Here is a 23,656-nt window from a genome sequence, read left to right as displayed (position 1 = left end):
GGAGTCCACCTGTGGTAAATTCAATTGATTTGACATGATTTGGAAAGGTACAACCTGTCTATGTAAGGTCCCACAGTTGACAGTGCATGTCAGAGCAAAAACCAAGCCATGAGGTCGATGGAATTGTCCGTAGATCTCCGAGACAGGATTGTGTTGAGGCACAATTCTGGGGAAGGGTACCCACATTTTTTTTGCAGCATTGAAGGTCCACAAGAACACAGTGGCCTCCATCATTCTTAAATGGAAGAGGTTTGGAACCACCAAGTCTCTTCCTATAGCTGGCCACCCGGCCAAACTGAGCAATCGGGGGAGAAGGGCCTTGGTCAGGGAGGTGTGTCTCTGAATGTCCTTGAGTGGCCCAGCCAGAGCTTGGGTGTGAACCCTATCGAACGTCTCTGAAGAGACCTGAAAATAGCTGTTCAGCGATGCTCCCCATCCAACCTGACAGGGCTTGAGAGGATCTTCAGAGGAGAATGGGAGAAACTCCCCAAATACAGGTGTGCCAAGCTTGTAGCATCATGCCCAAGAAGACTCAAGGCTGTAATCGCTGCCAAAGGTGCTTCAACAAAGTACTGAGTAAAGGGTCTGAATACTTATGTAAATGTGATATTTCAGTATTTCTTAAGTATGGTTTTTGCTTTGTCATTATGGGGTATGATGTGTAGATTGATGAGGGGGGAAAAACGATTTAATCCATTTTAGAATCAGGATGTATTGTAACAAAATGTGGAAAAAATCAAGGGGTCTGAATACTTTCCGAATGAACTGTATATGTAAACATCGAGTGAGCTAGGAATGAAAGTAGGAAACACCAACAAGGATTACCTTAAAAACCCTCAACTCAGTCCTGTGGCTGGACTGTATCAAGTTGGTCAGTTCATTTGTCAAAATGTCACTGGATTGGAATCCATAGTCATGCAGCCATCTTGAGTAAAAAGGCAAAAAGTGACAAAAAAAACAAAAGAAGTCGAAGATTAAGTGACTTCACCAAGAGTGACATAAAAAATGCGAGTGAGATGGGTCTAATCTGTCCAGAAGAATTCATAAATGTCAAAGGTATACAGCATATCTGACAACAATCAAAAGTTACATCAAAAGACTCCAAACACATTACAATGGCGGTCATACATTCATGGAATTGTTTACGCTTCACAATCAGTTCATGTAAGACACACACATGAATTTGATTGAAAGGTGAAGGGACTTGGTGAACAGCTCTGGGTGGAATAAGAGGGAGAATTTTACATTAAAGCAAATAGCAAGTTGCCATGACACCAATAAAAGAGAGCGAATACAGAACAACAACTTTTGGATGACATTTAGTGATAGTTTGGGTTTTTCAAATCACCTGAATGCAGACAGTACTCCACAACATTGACTGACTCGCCCCTCAACAAACTGAAATTCTTATAACTACCTCTAGATGGTGCAAAGAAATTAAATATGGCCCAGCCAGTAGTAATATTTGGTCCGTCTTCTCAGGGAATTGCACTGTAAAGAAGATGTTACATTCTTCTAATGGGATGCAGCCGGCAGGATGTTAATCTAAATGGTATTGTATCAAATTCACCTTGTAGGATTTCTAGGTCTAAAACAAGATTATAAACTTAACCAGACTCAAAGCTAGGCACATGTACTCCCTCTCAAGGTAAATCTGACCTGCTTTATTTCCTGTTTTACAGTGTTGAGTCGATTCCGGGCGCATCGGCAACTCCATCTAGAACTAACCCATCACTCAGGTTACCACATCGCTCCAGCCACAGGCCAAACATACTTAACTGAGCCCAACGAAACATCAACCAGGGTGGGGATATCTTATTTAACTAATCAGTGTCAAAAAGGGTCGAAATACACAGTTCGGGTAGGAATGGGGCAGCAGTGTACTGCCCAGTAACTAACTATAAGTCCAATCTTTCTAGGTTTTTGCAGGCTTTGTCTGAGCGCCAGACAAGAGCTGTCTCTGCGTCCCTCACAGCAGGCAATTGAGCTGCCTGTGGGGTGGCAACAGGTATCTGGGGCTGCCCTATGGCGACTCCATCATCGTCCCAGCCCAGATGGGAGGCTGACCTGGGGCTGCCTGGATTACTCCCCCCCCACCAGCAGGTGATCCAGGTGGCGCCTCATCACCTTCCCAGCAACATCCACTCTGTATGAGAGAGGGCCTGTAATGGTGACCACCACTCCTGGTGTCCATTTGTCATTCCCTGAGAAGTTCCTGACCCAGACAGGCGATCCAGCTTCCAGTAGGCTGGCGTGTTCGATGCTTTTCCTGTTGGTGGCCATCCGTTCCAGTAGGTCCCATCTGGTCCGAACAGGGCGGCCAAACATAATCTCAGCTGGAGACATCCCGGTTGATACGGTTGGATTCTCCTGGCTGTGGCTTTCATTCTGATAACTCCTGGCTGTGGCTTTCATTCTGATAACTCCTGGCTGTGGCTTTCATTCTGATAACTCCTGGCTGTAGCTTTCATTCTGATAACTCCTGGCTGTAGCTTTCATTCTGGATACTACTGGCTGTGGCTTTCATTCTGATAACTACTGGCTGTGGCTTTCATTCTGATAACTCCTGGCTGTGGCTTTTATTCTGATAACTCCTGGCTGTAGCTTTCATTCTGATAACTCCTGGCTGTGGCTTTCATTCTGATAACTCCTGGCTGTAGCTTTTATTCTGATAACTCCTGGCTGTAGCTTTTATTCTGATAACTCCTGGCTGTGGCTTTCATTCTGGATACTCCTGGCTGTAGCTTTCATTCTGATAACTCCTGGCTGTAGCTTTCATTCTGATAACTCCTGGCTGTAGCTTTCATTCTGGATACTCCTGGCTGTAGCTTTTATTCTGATAACTCCTGGCTGTGGCTTTCATTCTGGATACTCCTGGCTGTAGCTTTCATTCTGATAACTCCTGGCTGTAGCTTTCATTCTGATAACTCCTGGCTGTAGCTTTCATTCTGATAACTACTGGCTGTGGCTTTCATTCTGGATACTCCTGGCTGTAGCTTTCATTCTGATAACTCCTGGCTGTAGCTTTCATTCTGGATACTCCTGGCTGTAGCTTTCATTCTGATAACTCCTGGCTGTAGCTTTCATTCTGATAACTCCTGGCTGTAGCTTTTATTCTGATAACTCCTGGCTGTGGCTTTCATTCTGATAACTACTGGCTGTGGCTTTCATTCTGGATACTCCTGGCTGTAGCTTTCATTCTGATAACTCCTGGCTGTGGAGTTCCTCCAGTAAAGGTGAAACCACTACTCCAAGGCCCCAAAACAGGATGCCGTCCTCCACTGACAGCTAGTTTCTCCTTTTAAAATATGGCTGCAACTCCTCTGTAGTACAGTGGTCCGGCTATCCCTCCTGGACAAAGTGGCTGACTTTTTTATTTAATAACATTTTTTTTAACCTTTATTTAACCAGGCAAGTCACTTAAGAACGCATTCTTATTTACAATGATGGCCTACCAAAAGGCAAAAGGCCACCTGCGGGGACGGGGGCCTGGGATTCAAATAAATAAATAAATACAATATAAATACAGGTCAAAACACACATCACAACAAGAGAGACACAACACTACATACAGAGAGACCTAAGAAAACAATATAGCAAGGCAGCAACACAACATGACAACAACATGGCAGCAACACAACATGGTAGCAGCACAAAACATGGTACAAACATTATTTGGCATAGTCAACAGCAATCAATCAATCAAATGTATTTATAAAGCCCTTCTTACATCATCTGATGTCACAAAGTGCTGTACAGGAACCCAGCCTAAAACACCAAACAGAAAGCAATGCAGGTGTAGAAGCACGGTGGCTAGGAAAAACTCCCTAGAAAGGCCAGAATCTAGGAAGAAACCTAGAGTGGAACCAGGCTATGAGGGGTGGCCAGTCCTCTTCTGGCTGTGTCGGGTGGAGATTATAACAGAACATGGCCAAGATGTTCAAATGTTCATAGATGACCAGCAGGGTCAAATAATAATAATCACAGTGGTTGTCGAGGGTGCAACAGGTCAGCACCTCAGGAGTTAATGTCAGTTGGCTTTTCATAGCCAATCATTCAGAGTATCTCTACCACTCCTGCTGTCTCTAGAGAGTTGAAAACAGCAGGTCTGGGACAGGTAGCACATCCGGTGAACAGGTCAGGGTTCCATAGCTGCAGGCAGAACAGTTGAAACTGGAGCAGCAGCACGGCCAGGTGTCCTAGGGACAACAAGGTGTCAATCAGGCCAGGTAGTCCTGAGGCATGGTCCTAGGGCCCAGGTCCTCCGAGAGAGAGAAAGAAAGAATGAGAGAAAGAGAATTAGAGAGAGCATACTTACAATTCACACAGGACACCAGATAAGACAAGAGAAATACTACAGATATAACAGTCTGACCCTAGCCCCCCAACACATAAACTACTGCAGCATAAATACTGGAGGCTGAGACAGGAGGGGTCGGGAAACACTGTGAACCCGTCCGACGATACCCCCGGACAGGGCCAAACAGGCAGGATATAACCCCACCCACTTTGCCAAGCACAGCCCCCACACCACTAGATGGATATCTTCAACCACCAACTTACCATCCTGAGACAAGGCCGAGTATAGCCCAGAAAGATCTCCGCCACGGCACAACCCAAGGGGGAGCGCCAACCTGGACAGGAAGATCACGTCAGTGACTCAACCCATTCAAGTGACGCACTCCTCCCAGGGACGGCATGGAAGAGCACCAGTAAGCCAGTGACTCAGCCCCTGTAGTAGGGTTAGAGGCAGAGAATCCCGGTGGAGAGAGGGGAACCGGCCAGGCAGAGACAGCAAGGGCGGTTCGTTGCTCCAGTGCCTTTACGTTCACCTTCACACTCCTGGGCCAGGCTACACTCAATCATATTACCCACTGAAGAGATAAGTCTTCAATAAAGACTTCAAGATTGAGACCGAGTCTGCGTCTCTCACATGGGTAGGCAGACCATTCCATAAAAATGGAGCTCTATAGGAGAAAGCCCTGCCTCCAGCTGTTTGCTTAGAAATTCTAGGGACAATAAGGAGGCCTGCGTCTTGTGACCGTAGCGTACGTGTAGGTATGTACGGCAGGACCAAATCAGAGAGATAGGTAGGAGCAAGCCCATGTAATGTTTTGTAGGTTAGCAGTAAAACCTTGAAATCAGCCCTAGACTTAACAGGAAGCCCTTGCCTTAACAGGAAGCCCTTGACTTAACAGGAAGCCAGTGTAGAGAGGCTAGCACTCGAGTAATATGATCACATTTTGGGGTTCTAGTCAAGACTAACAGCCGTGTTTAGCACTAACTGAAGTTTATTTAGTGCTTTATCCGGGTAGCCGGAAAGTAGAGCATTGCAGTAGTCTAACCTAGAAGTGATAAAAGCATGGATTAATTTTTCTGCATCATTTTTGGACAGAAAGTTTCTGATTTTTGTAATGTTAGGTAGATGGAAAAAAGCTGTCCTTGAAACAGTCTTGATATGTTCATCAAAAGAGAGATCAGGGTCCAGAGTAACGCTAAGGTCCTTAACATTTTTTTTGTGTGAGGGGTGCGTAACTGGTGACAGGGAAGTCAGACGCAGGAGAGCAGAACTAGGTAATAGCCGGAGCAGTTTAATAGCAAAACCAATGCCATACGAATTACAAAATATGGGTACAAAACCTGTCGCCCACCAGTCAAACGTGTGCACAAGCACTTACAACAAACAATTTCACACACAGACATGAGGGGAACAGAGGGTTAAATACACAACATGTAATGAGGGAATGTAAACCAGGTGTGTGGAAAAACAAGACAAAACAAATGGAAAATGAAAAATGGATCGGCGAAGGCTAGAAGACCGGTGACGTCGACCGCCGAACACCGCCCGAACAAGGAGAGGAACCGACTTCAGCGGAAGTCGTGACAATTTGAGATGACTGTACAACCATCAAGATTAATTGTCAGATCCAACAGAAGATCTCTCTGTTTCTTGGGACCTAGAACAAGCATCTCTGTTTTGTCCGAGTTTAAAAGTAGAAAATTTGCCGCCATCCACTTCCTTATGTCTGAAACACAGTCTTCCAGTGAGGGCAATTTTGGGGCTTCCCCATGTTTCATCAAAACTTCTGTGTATCATCCGCATAGCAGTGAAAGTTAACATTATGTTTCCGATTGACATCACCAAGAGGTAAAATATATAGTGAAAACAATAGTGGTCCTGAAACGGAGCCTTGTGGAACACCGAAATTTACAGTTGATTTGTCAGAGGACAAACCATCCACAGAGACAAACTGATATCTTTCCGACAGATAAGGTCTAAACCAGGCCAGAACTTGTCCGTGTAAACCAATTTGTGTTTCCAATCTCTCCAAAAGAATGTGGTGATCGATGGTATCAAAAGCAGCACTAAGGTCTAGGAGCACGAGGACAGATGCAGAGCTTCGGTCTGACGCCATTAAAAGGTAATTTACCACCTTCCCAAGTGCAGTCTCAGTGCTGTGATGGGGTCTAAAACCAGACCGAAGCGTTTTGTATACGTTTTGTTTGTCTTCAGGAAGGCAGTGAGTTGCTGCCAAATTAGCTTTTTTAAAGATTTTTCAGAGGAATGGGAGTTTCGATATAGGCCTATAATTTATTTAATTTTCTGGGTCAAGGTTTGGCTTTTTCAAGAGAGGATTTATTACTGCCACTTTCAGTGAGTTTGGTACACATCCGGTGGATAGAGAGACGTTTATTATGTTCAACATAGGAGGGCCAAGCACAGGAAGCAGCTCTTTCAGTAGTTTAGTTGGAATAGGGTCCAGTACGCAGCTTGAAGGTTTAGAGGCCATGATTATTTTCATCAATGTGTCAAGAGATATAGTACTAAAAAACTTGAGTGTCTCCCTTGATCCTAGGTCCTGGCAGAGATGTGCAGACTCAGGACAACTGAGCTTTGGAGGAATACGCAGATTTAAAGAGGAGTCCGTAATTTGCTTTCTAATGATCATGATCTTTTCCTCATAAGTTCATAAATTTATCACTGCTGAAGGGAAAGCCGTCCTCTCTTGGGTAATGCTTCTTTTTAGTAAGCTTTGCGTCAGTATCAAAAATAAATGTTGTATTGTTCTTATTTTCCTCAATTAAGTTTGAAAAAATAGGATGATCGAGCAGCAGTGAGGGCTCTTCAATACTGCACTGTACTGTCTTTCCAAGCTAGTCGGAAGACTTCCAGTTTAGTGTAGCGCCATTTCCATTCCAATTTTCTGGAAGCTTGCTTCAGAGCTCGGGTATTTTCTGTATACCAGGGAGCTAGTTTCTTATGACAAATGTTTTTTGTTTTTGGGGGTGCGACTGCATCTAGGGTATTGCGTCAGGTTAAATTGAGTTCCTCAGTTAGGTGGTTAACTGATTTTTGTACTCTGACATCCTTGGGTAGGCGGAGGGAGTCTGGAAGGGCATTTAGTTATCTTTGCGTTGTCTGAGAATTTATATCCTGACTTTTGATGATCCTTGGATGGGGTCTGAGCAGATTATTTGTTGCGATTGTAAATGTAATAAAATGGTGGTCCGATAGTCCAGAATTATGAGGAAAAACATTCAGATTCACAACATTTATTCCACGGGACAAAACTAGGTCCAGAGTATGACTGTGGCAGTGAGTAGGTCCAGAGACATGTTGGATAAAACACAGTTGATGATGGCTCTGAAAGCCTTTTGGATTGGGACTGTGGACTTTTCCATGTGAATATTAAAGTCACCAAAATGTTGAATATTATCTGCTATGACTACAAGGCCCGATAGGAATTCAGGGAACTCAGTGAGGAATGATGTATATGGCCCAGGAGGCCTGTAAACAGTAGCTATAAAAAGTGATTGAGTAGGCTGCATAGATTTCATTACTAGAAGCTCAAAAGATGAAAACATAGTTTATTATTATTTTTTTTTAAATGTGCTTTCGTAAATGTTAGCAACACCTCTGCCTTTGCGGGATGCACTGGGAATATGGTCACTTGTATAACCAGGAGGTGAAGCCCCATTTAACACAGTACATTCATCAGGCTGAAGCCATGTTTCAGTCAGGCCAATCACATCAAGATTATGATCAGTGATTCGTTCATCGACTATAACTGCCTTGGAAGTGATTAGTTCATTGGAATGATTAGTTCATTGGAATTGATTAGTTCATTGGAATTGATTAGTTCATTGGAATTGATTAGTTCATTGGAATTGATTAGTTCATTGACTACAACAGCACAAAGGTGAAGAAGGTAGAAACAACAATACATGCAAAGCAGCCACAACTGTCAGTAAGAGAATCCATGATTGAATCTTTGAATGAAGAGATTGAGATAACTGTCCAGTTTGAGTGTTTGTTGCAGCTCGTTCCAGTCGCTAGCTGCAGCGAACTGAAAAGAGGAGCGACCCAGGGATGTGTGTGCTTTGGGGACCTTTTAACAGAATCTGACTGGCAGAACTGGTGTTGTATGTGGAGGATGAGGGCTGCAGTAGATATCTCAGATAGGGGGGAGTGAGGCCTAAGAGGGTTTTATAAATAAGCATCAACCAGGGGGTCTTGTGACGGGTATACAGAGATGACCAGTTTACAGAGGAGTGCAGTGATGTGTCCTATAAGGAGCATTGCTGGCAAATCTGATGGCCGAATGGTAAAGAACATCTAGCTGCTCGAGAGCACCCTTACCTGCCAATCTATAAATTATGTCTCTGTAATCTAGCATGGGTAGGATGGTCATCTGAAACAGGGTTAGTTTGGCAGCTGGGGTGAAAGAGGAGCGATTACGATATAGGAAACCAAGTCTAGATTTAACTTTAGCCTGCAGCTTTGATATGTGCTGAGAGAAGGACAGTGCACCGTCTAGCCATACTCCCAAGTACTTGTATGAGGTGACTACCTCAAACTCTAAACCCTCAGGAGGTAGTAATCACACCTGTGGGAAGAGGGGCATTCTTCTTATCAAACCACATTACCTTTGTTTTGGAGGTGTACAAACAAGGTTAAGGGTAGAGAAAGCTTGTTGGACTTTGGAGAGAAGAGGGTCTCTTACAGTTAATTTCTTCAGTTGCCAATGGTCTATTTGAGCTATATGGATCTGTTTCAGCGAGCACAACAATTCAGGGGGACTTTTGGGATCTTTGGGAATGTCTGGGAGTCGCAGCCTGCTGAGACCATTAGCGTTAGCGATGGAGGGGCCCGGTCTGTACATCAACTCATATTGGTATTGTGCTAACATGAGGGTCAATCTTTGCAGTCACCCAGGAGGGGGGAGGGGTGTATGGTCTTCAGCTCACCCAGGAGGAGGGGGGGTGTATGGTCTTCAGCTCACCCAGGAGGGGGAGTGGTGTATGGTCTTCAGCTCACCCAGGAGGGGGAGGGGTGTATGGTCTTCAGCTCACCCAGGAGGGGGAGGGGTGTATGGTCTTCAGCTCACCCAGGAGGGGGAGGGGTGTATGGTCTTCAGCTCACCCAGGAGGGGGAGGGGTGTATGGTCTTCAGCTCACCCAGGAGTCCTAACAGGGGCTTATGGTCAGTTTGGATGGTGAAGTGGCATCCCTGCGGATACTGGTGAAATACTGGTGAAATGTTGTAATGCACAAGTAGTGCTGAAGAAGACAGCAAGTCCTTGGATTTCTGGGAAGCTGTTTTCTGGGGGTGTGAAAGCAACCTTAGTAGTGTAACACCCCAAGGTAGACTCGTAGCTCACTAACATCCTTGGGTTCTGTGGCCTCTTGATTGCTCTCACTTTCTTGTCTAATGGCTGAAGCTTGTTGGCTGTGCCCCCAAGTACTCCACTTCGGGGGGCCAGGAAAACACACTTGGATTTCTTAAAGCCGAAGCCTTGCGCTCTCCAGTCTTGACAGCAATGTTTCAAGTTTCTTCAGATGGTCTTCCTCAGTGACACCGGTGATAAACATATCATTCATATATACAGTAGGGTGCCCACTAACAGATTCTCCATTGTTCTTTGAAAGATCAGGCAGAGGAAACTCCAAATGGGTGGCGTGTGTACTGACACAGGTCTGTCACGTGTTTATCGTAACCACTTTGCGTGATTCTTCAGCCAGCACAGACTAGTGGTATGCCTTTTCAAATAGCTCCTCTATCCTTTGCAATGGGCACTGATCCAGTCTGTAAGCTACATTGGCAGCAGTGGAGGCTGCTGAGGGGAGGACGGTTCATAATAATGGCTGGAACGGAGCTAATGGAATGGTACCATATTACCATAGTACCACGTGTTTCATGTATTTGATGCCATTCCACTTATTCCACTCCAACCATTACCACAAGCCTGTCCTCCACAATTAAGGTGCCACCACCCTCCTGTAATTGGCAGTTAGCTTGTAATCTCCACAAATCCTGATATTTCCATCAGGCTTCATTACTGGGACATTGGGGGCAGCCCACTCAGAGTAGGTGATTGGTTCCAGTAGTCCAGTGGTCTGGAGCCTGTCTAGCTCTGCCTCGACCTTCTGTTGTAGTGCGAACGGCACTTGGCGGGCTTTGCAGAAGCGTGGCGGGAACGGATGGGTCCACCCGAATTCGCACTTCAGTCTCTTTTAGTTTTCCAAGTTGATCTTGGAAAACATCTGCGTGCCTGTTTAGCGTAGTGGACAACTTGCTGTCTGACACCTTCGGGAACATCCCTCGCCAGTCCAGTTGTAACACTGCCATCCACCTCTTCACAGCAGATTGGGACCCTGACATCAGCCCACTGACATCTTCAGTCGTGTAGTTTGACCTTTGTACTGGACGTTGACGCGCACTGCAGTCTGCTCTCCTGTGTATGACTTCAGCACTATAGCCGAGGGCCCTAGCTTCAACTGAGGTGCTTTGGCTTTTAGGTCATGTTGTGGACATTGTTACACAGGGACACTCAAAGTCAATCTTAAATGAATGATTGTTCATTTCTCAGCTCACTGGAGAGGTGCCAACCAACTCACTGCAGCATAGTACACATGTCTGTCAGAAAACTCTGCCGGGACAGTCCCAACAGTTGTCTTATATACGGCTATACACAGCTATACACCAACCAATACCGTTTCATAACATGTGACAGACCAATACCGTTTCATAACATGTGACAGACCAATACTGTTTCATAACATGTGACAGACCAATACTGTTTCATAACATGTGACAGACCAATACTGTTTCATAACATGTGACAGACCAACACTGGTTCATAACATGTGACAGACCAATACTGTTTCATAACATGTGACAGACCAATACTGTTTCATAACATGTGACAGACCAACACTGGTTCATAACATGTGACAGACCAATACTGTTTCATAACATGTGACAGACCAATACTGGTTCATCACGTGACAGACCAATACTGATTCATAACATGTGACAGACCAATACTGGTTCATCACATGTAACAGACCAATACTGATTCATAACATGTGACAGACCAATACTGGTTCATAACATGTGACAGACCAATACCTCTCGAGGCTTCTCCTCTCTAAGCTGAGACCTTGAAACTGAGATATCTTTTGTTTTCTAAACACAGTCGTCCTTTCTCAAAACAACGTCTGTGTGTCCTGCCAAATTGCAGCTACTGATAGGTGTGATTTGTACAGTCAGTGTAATGGCAGCCTTCCTCCTCTTCGTCTGAAGAGGAGGTGTAGCAGGGATCGGACCAAGACGCAGCGTGGTTAGAATACATTCTTCTATTTATTGAAGATGACAACAAAGAACACTATACAAACTACAAAATAACAAACGTGGCAAAACCGAAACAGTCCTATCTGGTGCAGAGAACACAAAGACAGAAGAGAACCACCCACAAACCCCAACACAAAACAAGCTACCTAAATATGGTTCCCAATCAGAGACAATGACGAACACCTGCCTCTGATTGAGAACCATATCAGGCCATACATAGAAATGGACAAACTAGACACACAACATAGAATGCCCACCCAGCTCACGTCCTGACCAACACTAAAACAAAGAAAACACAAAAGAACTATGGTCAGAACGTGACAGTCAGCCACTTGCATGAACACAGAAATTGGTTAATAGAACAGTACATGAATAGAACACAGAAATGAGTCATAAGAATATTATTATAAGAATAGCACAAACATTAAAATTTCCCTTACAGCCAGCAAAAGCATGTTCTCCCTAAACGGTACGGGAAACCCATGTGCACCTTGGACAGGGCTGGGCAGTTATCCAACTCCATCGTAGTCCACAGGGGACATGTGTGTTTCTCTTGAATCACCATTATATAGGCTGCGTCCTCAACCACCACCTCCTCTTCTTACTCGGATGAAGGGGAGCGGGGTTCGGCGACTTGGTGGGCTTGGGGTCCTGACGGTCTTTTAGTAGTCTGGAGTGGGTGTCTCTTCTCCCTAGACTGGTGACGCTCGTGCAATATGGCCTCACTTTTTTGTTGTTGTTGCAAAAGTGACATTCTGCTCCTTAAAGCGTCAATTATCAGTTGAGTGGTTGTCTTTGCAACGGTAACAAGTTGTTACATAAGAACGTGGCTGCTGAGACAGGGCCAGTGACAGCTTGTTTAGGCTCTTGGTACTTTGTAGGGTCTGTGTCCCCTGGTCTGCTACCTCTACTGCTATTACCTTCTCCAGGGCTGTTTTCCATGATAACTCTGCAATAGCTAGTAGGTGACATTGTGTCTGCTCACATCCTACACCCTGTACTAGCTGATCTCTGAAACGCCCCTCCAAACTCACAGCGTGATGCTTTAGACTGGCCACGCTACTACCGATTCACCTGGGCTTCTGCCACAGGACTTTAAACCTCTATCACTTTGGGTTTGAGATCAAAGTGTTTTCCAACACGCTGTGTCAGGTCTGCATAGATTATACGTTGTGGTGCTATCAAGTCCATCACTAAACCATATATTGTGCTTCTACATGCTGATAGTAATACTGCCCTTTTTGTCTTGTCCTCATTCACATTGTTTGCCTCAAAATAAAATTCAAGTCTCTCATTGTATTTGGACCATGTCTCTGAATTGAGATCAAACACATTCACTTGACCAAAATATGCCATAACTTCTCCGGTTAAAAGTATTTATTTTTGTGTGTGTTCAGCTATGAGACTCAGTTAGCAGTGTACTTCTGTCTAACCAGCGATATTTAGCTTCCAGTGATTTCTTCACGTTCGGTTTGCTCTCTGCACTACTCAACACTGTGTGCGCATCTTGCACAGCTAACATAGCTTCGCTTACTTCACTCACAAACTCACCAGCTGTCGAAACTGTGACTCCGCCTCAACGTTGTCTCTAAAGTCTGCTATGCGGAAGGAGTTGTAACCCCGAATCATCAGATTACTTTTATTCTTGTGAGAATTTAGCTTTGTTCTCGTCGCCAAATATTATAAACTTAACCAGACTCAAAGCTAGGCACATGTACTCCCTCTCAAGGTAAATCTGACCTGCTTTATTTCCTGTTTTACAGTGTTGAGTCGCTTCCGGTCGCATCGGCAACTCCATCTAGAACTAACCCATCACTCAGGTTACCACAGAAAGTGAGACATGTATGACCAGTGTATGGCTGAGATTATGTATAGGATAATCATCTGATTGCATAAAGTGTATATTTCCTTATACAAAACACAATTGAGAACATTCATTTTTACATTCTCCCATTTCTATGTCAGTTTGGTTCTTCAGATAGGCTTGAAAGAAAATACGTCAGTAAAATGTAACTAAATGTAGCTAAATTCATCAAGTGCTGTTAAAACGGGTCACTGCTGGTGATTAACGCAGTCTTAGAGATTTCGCTTGGTGTAGGTCGTCATTGTAAATAAGAATGTGTTCTTAACTGACTTGCCTAGTTAAATAAAAACTAAGTGCATAGGCTGAACGTCAACAAGATCTATGGGCCTACGCCCACTCCTTTCTGGACACCAATAGGACAACCATGGTAACAGTTGTAACAATGTCAGTAACCGGTGATATTGTAACATATCCTGTGTGTGTGTCAAAAGTGGCCTAAACGCAACAGTAACTAAATGACGTCAGTCCATCAAGGACAGATTACATTGATGAAAAATAACACAAAAGGCAAGCCAGAAAATGCAACAAACAGAAATATCATAGTTCAGAATTGTATTTATTACATTTTAATTCCACGTCACATATCTGAATCATTTAAAATACCAAAGTATATATATATCTTTGCATTATAAAGCTTGTATGTCATTTGGTGCACTGTACATTTCTCCATCATAAAATCTAACTAATACAAAAATGGAACAAAGCAAAAAACTGACAGTAAGACTCAAACTGGAATAATGACTCAACATGTACACATCAACAGGACCTTTATAGAACCTCTGCTAGGAGTGACTACAACTTGACCATCAATGGACCATATACTGTAGATAGATACAATAAGCCACAACATATTGACCACAACCAGCTGTATAGGATTGAATGGCATGACCGTAACATGACAACATGAGCAAACGGAATTGGAATGCAATGAGAAGGCATCAGTGAAACCTTCTGAAGGATGAGTATAAAGGGACTGGGAGGTTGGTTTCCATCAATGCATTTGATTGACATAAACATTTAGATAGTAAAGATGTTGCAGATAGACAAAATATCAGTCATTACAAAGATCCTCTTCTTGGTATGAGAGGAACAACTTCCAAGGACACACCACCATAAGCTGGTTTCATAAGAGCTGGCAAGACACCACAAACATATCTGGGACCAGGCTAACAACCATTCTGCATCTCCCACGTAATACATATTGTGCATTACAACTACATAGAAGGCTGCACCCCCTGCACTCTACAAGGTGTCTAACACATTCCACAGGGATGGTGGACAATGTTGACCCCAATGCTTCCCACAGTTGTGTCAAGTTGGCTGGATGTCCTTTAGGTGGTGGACCATTCTTGATCCACACGGGAAACTGTTGAGCTTGAAAACCCCAGAAGCGGTGCAGTTGATACAAACCAGTAGGCCAGGCACCTACTAGCAGAGCCCGTTCTAAAGGGAACTTTAAATCTTTTGTCTTGCCCATTCAACCTCTGAATGGCACACATACACAATCCCTGTCTCAAGGCTTAAAAATCCCTCTTTAACCTGTCTTCTCCCCTTGACGTCAATAAGGGATCATAGCTTTCACCTGGTCAGTCTGCCATGGGAAGTTCTTCATGTTTTAAATGTAATGAATTTGCACCACACTTAGTGTGTGTATATAGATATAGTACTCCAAAAAGATGAACCAGAGAAACTGTACACCACTGATTGATTAGTCCCCCCCCCCCCCCCCCCCCCCACGCAATAAATACAATTCAAAGTTCAGACACCCAAATATAACATTCCTAGTAAAAGATACCAGTGCACCAGTACTAAAGATTGAGGCAGAAATGCCTATGTTGTTCTGTAAAGTGATGAGCAATCATTGTGAAGTTAGACTTGTAAAGGGACTTGCTTTCTGTATGCACCCTGTGAGTTAGGAATGACGGTAGGAAATACAACTGTATCAAGTTGGTGAGTTAATTTGTTAAAATGTCCCCAGTTTTGAATACAGTGAATACATTTTAACATTTTTTAAAAAAGGCATAAAGTTACCAAACCCACCAGCAGTGGAAGATAAGTGACGTCACCAAGAGTAACATATAATGCTAGGGAGATGGGTCTAACGATCCACTTTTTTTGTTCTGCCCTAACCTGGCCAGAATAATTCCCAAATGCCAAACTGCTGTATACCTGCCCACTAACAACAATCAAAAGTTACATCAAAAAGACTCTAGAGACATTAAAAATGGCAGCCATACATCCGTGGAATTGATTCCGTTTCACAAATCAGTTCATGTAAGACAAATGAATTTGATTCACCAAGTCTCTTAACCTGTCAACAGCTCGGGATGGAATAAGAGAAAACGTTACATTAAAGCAAATGTCAAGATGCCATTGACCACATCTGTACACTGAAAAATATAAAAACGTAATATGTAAAGTGTTGGTCCCATGTTTCACAAACTGAAATAAAAGATTAGAGAACTTCTCCATACGCACAAAACCTTCTCTCAAATTTTGAACAAATTTGTTTACATCCTTGTTAGTGAGCATTTCGCCGTTACCAAGATAATCCATCCACCTGACAGGTGTGGCATATCAAGAAGCTGATTAAACAGAATGATTGTTACACAGGTGCACCTTGTGCTGGGGACAATAAAAAGGACACAAATGTGCAGTTACGTCACAGCACAATGCCACAGAAGTCTCAAGTTGAGGGAGTGTGCAATTGGTATGCTGACTGCAGGAATGTCCATGAGAACTGTTGCCAGAGAATTGAACGTTCATTTCTACCATAGGCCGCCTCCATTTTAGAGAATTTTGCAGTACGTCTAACCGGCCTCAACATCGCAGACCACGTGTATGAAGTCACGGGGATGAGCGGTTTGCTGATGTCAACGTTGTGAACAGAGTGCCCCATGGTGACGGTGGGGTTAAGGTATGGGCAGGCATAAGGTACGGACAACGAACACAATTGCATTTTATCAATGGCAATTTGAATGCACAGACACCATGACGAGATCCTGAGGCCCATTGTCGTGCCATTCACTGTCCCTCAACCACCTTCATATTAGTTCATGTAACATTAGATAATGCATATTAGTCCAATATGTCCCAACCAGTAGTTGTAATATTTGGTCCAGTGTCTTAAAGAATTGGACCGTAAAGAAGATGTTGCATTATTCTTAAAGAACGCAGCTGACAGAATGTTCAATTAAAATGGCATGAATGCACATATGGCATTGAATTCTACCAAAAGTACAGTTGAAGTTAGACATTTACATACACTTAGGCTGGAGTCATTAAAACTTATTTTCAACCACTCCAAAAATGTCTTGTTAACAAACTATAGTTTTGGCAAGTTGTGCATGACAAATTTTTCCAACAATTGTTTACAGACAGATTATTTCACTGTATCACAATTCCAGTGGGTCAGAAGTTTACATACACTAATTTGACTGTGCCTTTAAACAGCTTGGAAAATTCCTCAAAATTATGTCATGGCTTTAGAAGCTTCTGATAGGCGAATTGACATAATTTGAGTCAATTGGAGGTGTACCTGTGGATGCATTTTAAGGCCTACCTTCAAACTCAGTGCCTCTTCGCTTGACATCATGGGAAAAACAAAAAAGAAATTAGCCAAGACCTCAGAACATTTTTTTGTAGACTTCCACAAGTCTGGTTCATCCTTGGGAGAAATTTCCAAACACCTGAAGGTACCACGTTAATCTGTACAAACAGTACGCAAGTATAAACACCATGGGACCACGCAGCCATCATACCGCTCAGGAAGGAGATGCGTTCTGTCTCCTAGAGATTAATGTACTTTGCTGCGAAAAGTGCAAATCAATCCCAAAACATCAGCAAGGGACCTTGTGAAGATGCTGGAGGAAACAGGTACACAAGTATCTATATCCACAGTAGAACGAGTACTATATCGATAATAACCTGAAAGGCCGCTCAGCAAGGAAGAAGCCACTGTTCCAAAACCATCATAAAAAGGACAGACTACGGTTTGCAACTGCACATGGTGACAAAGATCGTACTTTCGGGGTTAATGTCCTCTAGTCTGACGAAACAAAAATAGAACTGTTTGGCCATAATGACCATCCTTATGTTTGGAGGAAAAAGGGGGATGCTTGCAAGCCAAAGAACACCATCCCAACAGTGAAGCACGGGGGTGGCAGCATCATGTTGTGGGGGTGCTTTGCTGCAGGAGGGACTGGTGCACTTCAAAATAGATGGCATCATGAGGGAGGAAAATTATGTGGGTATATTGAAGCAACATCTCAAGACATCAGTCAGGAAGTTAAAGCTTGGTCGCAACGGTGTCTTCCAAGCGGACAATGACCCACAGCATACTTCCAAAGTTGTGGCAAAATGGCTTAAGGACAACAAAGTCAAGGTATTGGAGTGGCCATCACAAAGCCCTGACCAACAAAAAAAAAACGTGTGCGAGCAAGGAGGCCTACAAACCTGACTCAGTTACACCAACTCTGTCCAGAGGAATGGGCCAAAACTCACCCAATTTATTCTGGGACGCTTGTGGAAGGCTACCCGAAACATTTGACCCAAGTTAAACAATTTAAAGGCAATGCTACCAAATACTAATTGAGTGTATGTAAACTCCTGACCCACTGGGAATGTGATGAAAGAAATTAAAGCTGAAATAAATCATTCTCTCTGCTATTATTCTGACATTTCACATTCTAAAAATAAAAGTGGTGATCCTAACTGACCTAAGACAGGGAATTGTTACTAGGATTAAATGTCAGGAATTGTGAAAGAACGTAGTTTAAATGTATTTGGCTGAGGTGTATGTAAACTTCTGACTTCAACTGTATGTTGTAGAATTTCTAGGTCTAAAACAAGATGACAAAAGAACAATGGAAAGTGAGACATGCATGACAAGTCTATGGCTGAGATTTCATTAATAGGATAACCATCTAAAATTGTAAAAAACTTCTTTTTTTTTTTAATACAAAATATAAATTGGACATATCCTTTATACAGTTTCCCATTTCTACATCAGTAACTGTCCGTTTGGTTCTTCAGAAAGGCGTATGGTTTAAAATGTGTCAGTAAAATGTTAATAATTTGAATATCGAGTGCTGTTATCATGTCGCTGTCGGTGACTTCAACGCTGACTGAGAAAGCTAACTAGATTTGTGTACTAAGGGTATCGCTCCGATGTTTGTCGGAGCGAATGGTCGGGGGGGGAACATAATTATAATACATTTTTAAACTGCAAATTGACCATTACTAAGCCTAAAGAGATTGTATTTGAAAATAAGAGTTGCCAACCCTTGGAATAGGATAAAAGGTGTTATTATGATTAGGCTAAAAGGTGTTATGACCTGGGTGGTTCGAGCTCTGAATGCTGATAGGAGTGGTACATCAGACTGTACGCCACAGGTATAAAAAATAAAAATAAACGTTTATTTTTATGTTGGTAGCCAGTTTATAATAGCAATAATGCCCCTCGGGGGTTTGTGGTATATGGCCGCATTGCATCGTGCATATGAACAGTCCAAACCGTGGTAGATTGGCCATATACCACACCCGCTCGGGATTTATTGTTTAGAGCGCTAGCTTAGCGTAATAACGGCATAGGCTAAGAATCTAAAGAATCTATGGGCCTACGTGTTACTTTCTGGACATCAATAGGACAACCATGGTAACAGTAACAATGTCAATAACTGGTGAGGTCATAGAATGATAGCATCCAAGTGAGATCAAAAGTGGCCTAAAGGCAACAGTAACTAAATGACTATCGTCAGTCCATCAAGGACAAATTGGTGAGAAATAACACTTAAAAACAAACGGCAGGATAGAAAAGGCAACAAAACAGCAACAGCAATCTATTGTCATGGGACTGAGCGAGTTATCAGGGAGAATAGCTTAGCTTGGTAGAGACAACTAAAGAACCAAATAGGAACCATTTGTTCTAATTCAGTCGGTTCACCAATAAACATTACTTCAACTCCATAATGGCTCAAACCCATGCCAGTTTCCATACAGTACATATGTCAAAGTCACTTGACACCATCACTAAGTGGATGGAATAACCTTCAGCGACCCTTGTATAGGAGAGTACGGACCTAAAACTGTCAAAGACAGGTCATTGATAAGCAATTTGCGAGCACACACACATGGCCGAAGGAAACTAAAGTTGGGTCAGAACAGGTATCTTCGATTAACCACTCCCAACTTAAAAAATAAAATCACGACTTTAATATCCAACTCATTCAATATCTAGACAAAGCAACAAACACTTCAATCTCCACTAACTTCAAAAACAATCTTTGGTCAGTAGGAGGTCCTAAATGGTCAGTAGGAGGTCCTAAATGGTCAGTAGGAGGTCCTAAATGGTCAGTAGGAGGTCCTGTTGAAATCTCCATTTGGATTTCTTGCTTTTTTTGAATGGTTCAACTTCCATAATTGACAGTGTCCATAGGTGTAACAAGTAGGAGTGAACTACATTGTGCTGTTTTGCATGTGGCAGGTCACCAGCACAAGAACGTGGCTTTCCTCATGCCAACCAAAGCACTGAATACAACACACTCACTGTGCAGTCCCATAGGAAATCAATTCACATCAATTTAAAAAAAAGTCATGTCCTGGTAAAGAAAAGAATAAACTGCTTCATCGATAAGCCTTGTGTCGTGGAGGCGGCGGTGGGCTGTATGTTCCACCTATGGCTTAGTCTCTCCTTCCTTTACTCCAGCTTCTCCTCAGGGATGTTGTCCAGGTCTATGTCAGGTGAGACCACACAGCACAGACACAGCTTCTGGGTGTTCAGGGAGATCGTGTCTGCGTAGAGAAAATACAACCAGAAAGGTGTCAAAACCAAGCACAGCTTCCCCAGAGCAAAGAAGTGTTACAACTTTTATTGTCCCCAACTACAGCATAGTAGCGCTACATTTAGTTATCCTATTCTAATATTACACTAATTCAAAAAGGTAACTATGATATGAACTCATTTCTTTCCACCATGTATATGCTGGCTTTAAACAAAGTTCACCTATTATTCCCCTTCAATATTAAACCTTTCCTCTTGAAGCATGTTAGCTCTAATCATTATAATTCAACCTGTAACATTTGTAAAGAAATAAATCCACTCAAACTATCTTTTGGTATTGTTTTCATTAGTCCACTGTTGATACAGTCCCACAATGTTTTACAGGTCAGCAGTCAAGTTTAAGACATTGGACTTTAAAGAAGAAAAGTGTCACTTGATCATGTGACGCTAGAGGGGCTACAGGAGGGGTACAGAAGGCTAGAGGTCTCACCGAGCATCCTGCCCAGGAAGGCAGGTCTGGAGGAGGGGGGCAGGTGGATACAGATATAGTAGACTGGCGCTCCAGACAGAGCCACGCCGATACCCACCAGAGAGTTGATGGTATCACTGTAGAGAGGTACTACCACCAGGAACACACTGCATAGACAGTACACTATGGGGAAGAAGAGGGAGAGCTGGAGAGAGAGGGAGAGAGAGAAAACATGCTCACAAAAGAGATGGAGGGGAAATCTATATTTAAAAAAACATTTGTTTAAGCAGGTCAGTTAAGAACAAATTCTTATTTTATAATGACGGTCTACCCCGGCCAAACCCTAACACGGACGACGCTGGGCCAATTGTGCGCCGCCCTATGGGACTCCCAATCACGGCCGGTTGTGATACAACCGGTATAGAATCGAACCAGAGTCTGTAGTGACGCCTCTAGACCTGAGATGCAGTGCCTTAGACCGCTGCGCCACTCGGGAGCCATCATGTTCCCACAAATTCACCAAAGCAGTTGATAAAAAGAACTGAAAAGGTCATTTCAAGGATTTGAGTCATTATCCTGTACTAATGAATAACATATATTATATTTTAACTAACTTCATTGTCCATCCAGAAGGGACATTTTGCTTTGGCATCACCTTACAAGAAGTATTAAAACCTTACCTTGATGGGCCGGTGCATGTCCGGAGCTTTGACCCGGAGGTAGATCTGGCTGGCGATGGAGAGACCGATGAACAGCCAGTAGTTAAAGCTGAAGTAGTTGATGAGCTGGAACACGTCCTTCACACACAGGTAGATCAAAGACATGCCGCCCTGCAGGAGACACAGAACACACTTCAATCTGATCCTAGATCAGAGACATGCCGCCCTGCAGGAGACACAGAACACACTTCAATCTGATCCTAGATCAGAGACATGCCGCCCTGCAGGACACACAGAACACACTTCAATCTGATCCTAGATCAGAGACATGCCGCCCTGCAGGACACACATTGGCCATAGACTTTGCAGGGAGGACCCATGGTTGATTATGTGTAGTCACGGAGCCGCTGCTCCCGGGTGGAAAACACATTAGTAATGTCCATACACGTTCAGACTAGCAGGATAGAACCTGAACAGGAGATTTACACGAGAGAAGTATTCAAAAACTACTTGCAACATCACACTACCCATCCATCAATGTGTGACACTTCAGTCATCATTCACTTACGTTGAAGAGCAGGGCCGGGATGGGAGTGTAGCGCTTGACGTGGATCATGCAGAGGACGTTGGGTAAATGACCCTCCCTGGAGCCCACGAAGAACAGCCTGGAGGCAGCGATGATGGAGGAGTTGAGTCCTCCGTAACAAGAGATGGCCACTGACAGGGGGATCAGCCACCGAGCCCAGCCCAGCATCTCATCAGCAAACGTCTGAAGAGAAACACCAGAGCATAGGTTCTCATCTGAGATTTGTATACAACAACCAGAGTTGGAGTCAATTTCCATTTCAATTCAGTCCATTCAGCAATTCATTGTCTTTCCATGGAGAAAATAGGAAAAGGGATTTTCAGTTTACTTCCTGAATTGCAATGGAATTGACCCCATCTCTGCTAGCTACTGTCAACGCTCCTGGAAAAGGTCCCTTACTCAGGACCTTCTGTAATTACATGAGCATCATTGTCCTGTGTACCAGCCAACCTCATCAACTAGATGACTTCCTTAACCTGGTTATCATGTCATCTAGCCTCACTAGGGACGTGTGTATCTGGTACAGATGGAGCCTCAGAGGAACCAGAGGACACAACAGCTGGTCAATTAGCTACACATGCTGTCAATAAGACCTACCTCGTGACCTGCATATGGTTTAACCATTGTGTGTGTGTGTATCTATAAGTAGTCCTTTGTAGTGAGAAAACCTTTTCATTCTTGATCATGATTGACTTTACATGGCAGTTGCCAACTCATCCATAACCTCATAAACTCACCACAGCCACAGCCTCACTGGCCAGGACGGTTTCAGCATTCATCACGGTGTAGTAGGCAACGTTAGTCAGGATGTAGATCACCGTGACGATGGGCATTGAGATCCCTATGGCCAACGGAAGGTTCCTGGAAGGAATCGATAAAGAAATGGCTAGAACCCTATATAAAAACAACAAGTACAAACTTTGTGGGGAGAGAAACCTTGAGAGGAACCAGACGGGCAGGTCCAGGCTTATGCTCCTTGTCTATATTCCACCACCAGTCAGACAAAGACAGTCGAGGAATGACGAGGTTTTGCAGGGATGGTGGAGCCAGCAACTTGGGCCATTTTCCATTGTGTATTTTGAAGAACATCATGGGAGGAGGGGAGAGAGTGCCTCACCTCTCCGGGTTCTTAATCTCCTCGGTGATGAAGTTGAGTGTGTCCCAGCCCGAGTAGGAGTAGAGCGCAGCGTACAGAGCCAGGGCCATGTCCCCAGGGTTCACTTTAGAACCCTTAAACGAATCCTCAAAGTTCTGCGTATGGCCTGAAGTACACAGAGGAGAGGGGGTAACGGTGGATTATAGTCATTCATTGGATATACGGTTGTTTAATGAGTTGTGTGTATATATATATATAAAATGCTGATTGGTTAAAAGCGCATTCCAGCCAGTGTCTATTCCACAAGTTACCACCAATCTATAACATTAAACAGCACATTCACTCTGTTCCATCTGACTGTACAATCCACTGTCTCATCAGCCCAGGTAGAGAAGTTATAAACTTGATCTTCACTAGAAAAATCATCCAGACATTCTCTTTATTTTAGACATTTAGTTTAACAGCAGACATTTGTATAAACCTTACTGTCTCTCTCCAACATTGTTTCAATATTCAAATTCGCTCGCCAACTGTCCCATAGTAATTAACGTGTAGGGGTCGGGACG

The 23,656-nt window shown here is 43.5% G+C and overlaps 1 protein-coding gene across 2 annotated transcripts in view; it reads right to left on the bottom strand.

Moving 5' to 3' along the window:
- Nucleotides 1–15,465: 15,465 nt before the first annotated feature.
- Nucleotides 15,466–23,656, bottom strand: part of LOC129830798 (Y+L amino acid transporter 2-like) — a 30,220-nt gene continuing 22,029 nt past the window's right edge. For both annotated transcript variants that reach the window (XM_055893532.1, XM_055893533.1), the window contains exons 6-11: nucleotides 23,112–23,256; nucleotides 22,732–22,855; nucleotides 21,977–22,177; nucleotides 21,430–21,579; nucleotides 20,771–20,954; nucleotides 15,466–20,291 (exon numbers count right to left, since the gene is read on the bottom strand). In XM_055893532.1, the coding sequence (XP_055749507.1) occupies nucleotides 20,197–20,291; nucleotides 20,771–20,954; nucleotides 21,430–21,579; nucleotides 21,977–22,177; nucleotides 22,732–22,855; nucleotides 23,112–23,256 (899 nt within the window). In that variant the 3' untranslated portion in view covers nucleotides 15,466–20,196. The remainder of the gene's footprint in view (nucleotides 20,292–20,770; nucleotides 20,955–21,429; nucleotides 21,580–21,976; nucleotides 22,178–22,731; nucleotides 22,856–23,111; nucleotides 23,257–23,656) is intronic.

This window comes from Salvelinus fontinalis, chromosome 32 (assembly GCF_029448725.1).
Source record: "Salvelinus fontinalis isolate EN_2023a chromosome 32, ASM2944872v1, whole genome shotgun sequence".
Taxonomy (NCBI): Eukaryota; Metazoa; Chordata; class Actinopteri; order Salmoniformes; family Salmonidae; genus Salvelinus; species Salvelinus fontinalis.
This window is presented reverse-complemented; position numbering and strand designations above follow the sequence as displayed.